The following is a 7,928-nucleotide window of genomic DNA, read 5'->3' on the forward strand; positions in this document are numbered from 1 at the left end:
CCCAATCTGAAAGGCAGTGCTTTCTCTACTTTTAAAGAAGAAAATGGGAAAGAGAGGTGGGCTTGGGGGTTCTTATTTTGCAAACCTCCCTGGAGATAATGCAAAAACTCCTCCTCTGCAGTAGCAGGTAAACACCTGAGCTGGGAAGGAAAGCTACCTGCTAGTCCCAATGAATACCGGCAAGACAAGGGCAGGGAAGAGGAGGGGCAGCTTCCCTGCCAGCTGAAAGCTTACTTTTGTTTGAACCATGTCCCAACCACCCGCTGCTTCCCCTCAGGAGGGAGGGACAAAACCAAGAAGGGTGTGATTTTCCCGAGGGGCCACTGCTAAAATGAAGTCGGGCATCGTGTGGGGCTGGAAGCTGTGGCTGCAGGAAGCCAGGGGTGATGTCCTTCCTGCAGAGTCTCTCGAGCCCCGAACTTGCGGGAAGAAAGGACTCCCCTCTTTCACCTCGTTCGGGTTGGTTTGCGCTGGAATGCCACGCTTTTCAAAGTGTCTGAGTGATAGGCACTTTCTAAATATGTACAGCGATGGCCTGATAAGCAACTAAGCGTCTGGCTTCGCGGGTTCATGCCCGAGGCTGTGCGGTCGGGAAGGGTGGGGGCTCAGCTGAAACCTCAGCTCCTTCTTACAGGCCTGGCTTGGAAACGGTTCTGTTCACTGCTGGGGTCCCCATTTTCCAACTTTTACTTCTGAGACTGGAAGAAGACAAGAAACACCTCCCCACCCCCTATCCTCTGCTTCCACGCCCGCGACTCAGCCCAGGTGACCCAAACGGCTGAGTCAACTTGGCGCAATCGGAGCGTCCCCATTGTGCCGGCCGCCCCCAGCCCCCTTCGCCCCTCGCTTGGCCCCACAATGCGCCCTTGTGCCGCGCCTGCAGTCAGGCCGGGGATTTGGCGCAGGGATGGGGGGAATATTCGTCAGATATTTAAAACAGAGCCGAGAGAACAAAGCAGTCCTTTGTGCAGCGAGGCGGCCCGGGAGCTGGGAGCCGCCGGTCCCCGAGCACGGTGCTGGGCCAGGCGAATGCGCATGCGCGCGGCGACCTGCGAGCTCGGGTTCCGGGCCGGCTTCTACCCAGGTAAGCGGGGCGCTACGTTAACCCCTTTCCATCCCGCGCCCCGGGGCGGCCCGAAGCAGAAGCTGGCTGCTAGTCTGCTGGCTGCTGCATGTTTAGCTGAAAAAACAAAGAGTCATCCTCCACGTTTCTATAGGACACATGGCTCAAGATAAAATGATACACCACTTGAGAACCCAAATTTTCAATGACTGGAAAGACTAGGACACTTGGGTCACGTAAAAATCAAGACATTTGGAAAATACGCCATCTTCGGATGCTAGAAGAAGATGGAACCTTTTGATAGGCGTTGGCTTCTTCCGGCTTGTTTATGCTGGGTGACCGGCTCTTTCATTTTTGTGTTCACTGTCACTTGGAATTTGGAAGACTTGCTGGTTGTTGTCAAGGACCTGGCTTTTGTTTTGGGTTGTGGGCTGACTGGATGCTGTTTATGTATTTAAAAAAAAAAAGAAAGAAAAAGAAAAAAGCCCAAAAACTAAATAGCTAAATACAAGTGAAGTATGCATGGTACAAAGATGAGATTGTGTCATGAACCAAGAAATGTATAATTAATGAAATTCTCTGCAGAAGAAAGAAAGAAAGAAGAGGAAATTAGTAGCTATTTAAATACATTATGTTATTGGGGAAGGAGATAAAGTTTCTCAAGTAAGGTAGAGTAGGAGTGAGTTGGGAGGAGGTGGCATGTGCAAAGTACCCCCGTTCTGCTTTATGTTGACAGTGATTGCACCCCATAGGTAATGGGGACTGGCAGACAGAGGCTGGGGGAAGCCAACGGCAGGCTTAGAAGTGAGTTATTGTGCTTGAATTATTCAGATGGGTGAGAAAGGCAGTCCCAACCAGATGATTTCACAGCCTTCCAAACGCTGCTCCTGGAGCATGTCCAGTGAGGTTAGATGGACCTCCCCCATCAGACAAGTCAAGGGGAGTGCAAGGACTTAAAGGAGGTCTTGTGACTTGTATGCTAGGACTCTGCAGTAGCCCACCCTGCTCCGACTGTGGACACACATCTGAGGAATTTGTGGCTTTCTTTTTCCTTCATAGTTCAATTACCTGGTGGTCATAAGAAAGCAAAGGGATTTTTATGTGACATCATCTTGGCAAGAAGCTCCCTTACCATCCTTGACCTCCAGGCCTCCATGGCAACTGCTGCTGGGACATCATTGGCACCAGATTATGTCCCTTAAAGGCCACACTGCAGCAAGAGCAGATAAACAATTTCATGGCAACAGTCACGTAGCAAACTCATTCTTAAATGTGGGCTGGTTAGTTAGGATGATGTAAGTGGTTTTTTCCACTCTCTTCCACATTCTGGCTCCAGAATTCTGGGCCTAGGGCACAGTCAAAGAATGTACCTTGGGGTATGAGGTAAGAAAACAGGCTGGAGTGGGACTGGAAGAAGTACCTTCTTCTAGACACAGGGACAAATTCTCTTTCCTTTCCCAGTTGAGAGTTCATTTTCTGTCTCGGTTCAACAAAGGCATGTTATCTTTATGTAAAGGAAGCTGTAGTAGACGGTCTCCAAGATGGCAGCCTTTAGTTCTTTCCCTCCTCAGATTCATGAGCTGCTTCTCACCCCTTAAATCTGGTCTACCTATAGTGATTTGCTTGACCAACAGAATATGGTAGGAGCAACATTCTAGAACTTCTGAGGGTTGGTTGTAAGAAGCTTTGCAATATCTGCCTGGATCTCTTAGAACCTTCAATACTGGGACACTTGCTCTAGAAATCAGCCACCATCCTGTGAGAAGTCCAAGCCACAGAGAGAGGCCAGAAATAGTTGCTGCCGTCAAGAGCCCCAGCTGAGCTCTCAGCCAACATTCAGCATCACTGCCAGCCATGTGAGTGAGTGATGGTGACCTTGGATGTCCAGCTCAGTAGAATATTCAGATGATTTTGGCCCTAGCCATTCCAACTGCAAGACATCCTGAGTGAGCTGAGCCCAGTCAACAGAGATGTGAGAGATAACGATGCATTCTTTCGAGACACTAAGTTTTAGAGTGTCTGTTGTGTAGCAGTAGGTAATTCAAAAGGAATGAAATGCTAGATGGGGCGTGGAAGATAGGAGAGGACCTCCTGGTATCTCAGCACTTTGAAAGGCTTTATTTATCAGGATTTTTTGCCCCTGCATCCCACCAACACCATCACTGCTTTCTGAGCTGTGTCTGGCATACTGCACCACACAAACCTTGCACTGCTCACTAACTGTGCCATGTGTATTAGCCTCCTCATCCTGATGGTGGACACCTTGAAGGTAGGGACCTATATGATTTGATTCCTACCCTCCTTAGCACTGACAGATTTGTCAAGCTGTTCCAGTGGATAAATACAGGGGATGACTGCTGGAGCAGCATCTTGAGGTATTTATGTGGCTTGGCTTCTGATCTTTGACATTTGATAACTGATGAACACGCTATTAGGGCCCACCCAGGAGCCAGTCACACCATGGAGGAGTCTGAACCTCATCCACACTGTGGCCACTCAGGGGAAGGAGACCAGGGCCAAGAACGTAGTTGCTAACCTCCTGCTTAGATTTGCTTCTTGGGGACAGCCCTGGAAACCCAAAGAAGAGCTAAAACTGTGTGGATGGAAGAAAACCCTCAGAACCCATTCACAGAGATACCAGGAGCAGCTGAGAACCTATTGTAGGAAGGACACATGTTCAAGACCTCCCCCAGCTGCCCATCTAGGGACATGGATGTTTAAGCCATGCTAGGGTCAGAAGTGGGAACATAGGTCAGCTTGAGTAGAAACTGGTGCCTGTGCAGGAACCCTGCCTTCTGTGGGCCCAGCTGCTCGGGGGGCCGAGGAGGGAGGATGGCTTGGGTCTGGGAGGTCGAGGCTGCAGTGAGCCATGTTTGCACCACTGCACTACAGCCTGGGCAACAGAGTGAGACCCTGTTTCATTAAAAAGAAAAAAAAGAAAGCCTGGTGAGCCCAGTGTCTACTCAGAGCTTAGGAGAGAGGGAGGAGAAAGGCAGGACAAGGGCAGCTCAGGAAGCAGTCCTTCATTCTGCCAATAAACATTCTTTTGTGAATCAGGTCTGGCTTGAGGCACAGGGTATGCAGAAAAGTTCAAGGGAGACAAAGTCCCTGCTCTCAGGTAAAATGCCTGGAGGAGTTGTTGCTCCCATACACATCTCATGACATGGGCAGAGCTTGGCTGACCATGGGTGTAGGGGAGTGTGGCCTTCCTTCCTCATTATATCCCAGTCTTCCCACTTTGTGAAAGATCTGGAACTCCCATGCTATAAGGTGGCATGAGTGTGGGCACTAGAACCACATGATCTAGTCCAGGTCCCAGCTCCACCATTTATTGGCGGTGTCACCTCGGGCAAGCTACTTAAACTCTCTGAGCCTTTAGTGTCTCATCAGTAAAAATAAGAACAGTAACGGTGCTTCATCTCAGGGTTGTCTGAGGATTTCATAAGATCCTCCTGGCAAAGTGAGCCATTAACTCCACGTGTGGCACCTGCAGGCACTCCAGAACCACCGGCTCCTATCCTGTGTGCTCCCCACGAGGCATGGGAGGGCTCTGGGTATGAAATTATCTGCAAAGTCCAAGTAACTTTTGCTTAGAAAAAAAAAAGATGATGAGGGAAGAAGAGGAAGTCTCACTTAGGAATGAAATTGCCTAGGGCCCTGTTTCCTGAGAGGATCGCGCAGGAGTCATATGACATTGGTCTGACTTTCCTGAACTGCCCACGCATGCGCTGAGTTTCAATAGCCCTGACTGCCTAGGCTGCTCTTCTCAGGAAGCATTTGGGTTTCATCCCTTGAACCCACTTCCTGCTCTGGCATATGGAGGTGCCGGAAGTGCTAGGAGAGCTGTGATTGGCAGGCCTCACTCCCTGCCCATCTTCCCTTTTAGCTTCCCCAGAACCATAGCCCCCTTTAGACTGGGCATATGGGCAGATAACAAAGGATATCATGCTGGGGACGCATTTCTGAGAGGGAGTGACTGCCCTTGCCCCTAAGTTTGAGTTGCCTTTGCCCAATATCCCTGCAATGTAAAGTGATTGGCAAAGCGGACCACAGCCCTTGGTTCTACACCCATCAAACGTGCTGAAATCAGATTCTTTTCCAAGCAACACATCCACATTATGCCACCATCCAGACGACACCAAGAGCTAATCATCCCCTGGTGAGATGCCTTGACCTCCACGGGAAGGTTGTTCTCTTGAGAAAATGCCAACTTCACCTCATCTTTCAGGGGCCCCCTTCCTGACCAAAAGGCTCAAGGTAAGCAAAGCTAGATCCCAGTGTTTGGGCTACATTCCAGACTCCTAGTGTTTCCAACCCAGAGGGGTTATACTCACTGCAAATCTTTACTCTCCTTAAAAGTAGTTTAACAGAAAGAAGACATTTGATCTTTCCCTAGTACATCTCAGTTGTTTGATTTTCACTGTCATGTGAATTCAAGACATAGAAAAATAAAACACAAAGCCCCACTGGCCCTACTGGTTTATCCATTATATTCTATTATTTTCTAAGAAGTCTGCCTTATTAGTATATCTGATCACTTGAGGAACACCTGGCTAGAATGTTTAGGTGGTAGCAAGGGAATGATTGGCTTATTTTCCTCCCCAGATGTAATTCTTTGGGCTCTCCACCCAGGGTCACTACTAGCCCATATGGCACCTATGTACAAATTAGAAAAAGGCATCCCTTCTTCTTTGTGGATACAGCCATGCCAGGGCACAGCTTGGCAGGACGAGTGCAGGATGAATTTCAGCCCCCATCTGCCTTCTATTGGCCTTTTGCAGTGAACAGCCTATGCAACTATACGTGGTGGCCTTGCCTATACTCAATGTCACTAGCTGTCATTTCTCTTCTTGGAAAGGTGCGTGTTGGAGAGGGAAGGGAAAGAAGATGCTTGTTACTGAACATTATGGACAGGGTCCCCAAGAGTGACACAATACTGTGGGCATGTTTTGAGGTGTGGGAGAGTTTCAGGGTATTTTATAGCTGGGCCCACTTTCCCTGGGACTGAGAAGTAGGGCTTGGAAATTAAGGCAGTCCTGGGGGAGGGAATAGCTGGTCAGTCTGCCCATAATCCTGCCCCATAATCCTGCCCAGAAACCTGACAGCAAACAGCCCTGGATGTGATCATTTGGATGCTTTAGGGGAATTTCCAAGAACCCTTCACCCTCTTCTGAGAAAAAGAAGGTAGGTCCATGGTGCTATTCTCCCCTTGCTTCCCATGGAGCTTTGGTCTATGGTTAGGACATCTGGGCACAGGAAGTATTAACCTGTCTCCGTTTTCAGATCTAAATCCAATCACCTGTCAAGGGGCTTGCCTTCCTCACTTTGATGAATTAATTTACAGAGTTCTCCATGGTGTGGTCTCGGGGTGTCAGAAGGGGGCGAGTCTAGAAGATTCCCTGCGGGATCTCAGGGGTATCGTCTTCCCCCAGTGTGAGCCAGCATAAACACCTCTAAAACTGAATGAGCAGCACATAGCATGTCCCTAACACGAATAGACCTCAGGAGGAATCATGATATCCAGTTTTTTTGTTTTTGTTTTTTTTTGTAAATGGATACATTAATAGACCCAGCATCAAATCCTGTAAGTCACCAAGGGCTACCAGGAAAGGTAGAGATATTTGTTAATTTCCCATTCATTCATTCATCCATTCATCAAACAACTGAGTGTCTACCATGTGCCAGCCCTGTGTTAGGCTCTGGGGGTGAGGAAGTGAGTGAGAGAAATGCACTCTTGCCTTTAATTTAAATGCCATCTCCTCAGAAAGGCCTTCCATGACCACCTTCTCCCCAGACTTGTGACCTCCTGAGAACTCCGTTTTGGTAAATAGCCTCCCACTTTTATTACTTGATCCATTTTTGTCTTCCCCACTAGACTCAGCTTCAGGAGGAGAGAGACCATGTCTTCAGGAATCAGAATGAATCAGCACCAATCCTGGCCCAAGATGATATGGGTTGACTGAAGCAGTTGTCCCTTATGGAGTGTCCTGGAAGTCAGAATGGCTCCTCCCCCATGATGCCCCTGTGCTTAGAGCATCTGGCCCCCGTGAAGGGTCTAATCCCAAGTGAGGATTCTGCTCCTGAGAGGGCCAGGACCAGACAATTGCCAAGGTCCCTCCAGCCTAAAGGCAGTGACTCTAGGACAGATGGGGCTCTGGAGGCCTGGATGGTAACAGGATAACTGGAGCTCAGGAATGGAGGCCAGGTTAGAGGCATGCTTGCCCAGTCATTCCAGGTGTCCAGGTTCCAGAATTATCCCTCTTTAGGAGGGAAGTAAAGACATGAAGAGGAACCCTCTGTGGGCCTGTGCTGACCCATCTGCCACCCCCAGCCAGAGGCATGAGTGACAAGGGAAAGGAGAGCGGCGTTGGGGTTGCTTGGCCTGCCTCCTGCACCCTGAAGCTCTGGGTTCGATTACACTCATTGTCACTGTGCACAGAACCTGCGTCACCACTGGGGAGATCAGCTGGGCCCTGGTTGCTGACAGCATTGTTTTATTCTTGCTAAGCCACTACATCTTGGTTCTGTTGTTATGTTTCCAATAGCAACAGGAGGAAAGACAACTTTTTCTGCTTTGGAAGCTTATTTTTTTTCTCCTGTAGGACAGGCTGTAAACAGCCCACGGCCCCAGCCTGAAGTCTTGATGTCCTTGGGGCCCTAGTGTGGCCTTAGCCCAGACCCTGGGGGCCAGTAAGGAGAAGGCCAGCTTAGCTGTCCCCCAGGGAAACAGCGGGTGGCTGGGGTCATGGAGGATCCGGGAGCCGGGACCTATCAGCTCTTCTGGAATTGGGCTCAGCTGCCCTCTTTAGTTTTGAATGACTACAAAATATCCATGGTGGCTGTCTTGGGTAGGCCTAAAGCATAG

The 7,928-nt window shown here is 49.3% G+C and overlaps 1 protein-coding gene across 1 annotated transcript; it reads left to right on the top strand.

Annotated features, from left to right (window-relative positions):
• Positions 1–653: 653 nt before the first annotated feature.
• LOC111520084 lies at positions 654–3,947 on the top strand. Its single transcript, XM_023182570.1, has 2 exons — positions 654–1,084; positions 2,123–3,947. The coding sequence occupies exons 1-2, from the start codon at positions 859–861 to the stop codon at positions 2,263–2,265; spliced, it is 369 nt and encodes a 122-aa protein (XP_023038338.1). The 5' UTR covers positions 654–858; the 3' UTR covers positions 2,266–3,947.
• Positions 3,948–7,928: the final 3,981 nt, after the last annotated feature.

Source organism: Piliocolobus tephrosceles, chromosome 6 (assembly GCF_002776525.5).
Source record: "Piliocolobus tephrosceles isolate RC106 chromosome 6, ASM277652v3, whole genome shotgun sequence".
Lineage (NCBI taxonomy): Eukaryota > Metazoa > Chordata > Mammalia > Primates > Cercopithecidae > Piliocolobus > Piliocolobus tephrosceles.

What these genes read in the sequence shown, in the direction of transcription:
- LOC111520084 (XM_023182570.1), top strand. Translation starts at nt 859, where the DNA reads ATGCGCCCTTGTGCCGCGCCTGCAGTCAGGCCGGGGATTTGGCGCAGG. An exon ending in CCGGGCCGGCTTCTACCCAG is followed by an intron (nt 1,085 to 2,122) that starts GTAAGCGGGGCG and finishes TTTCCTTCATAG; the next exon opens with TTCAATTACCTGGTGGTCAT.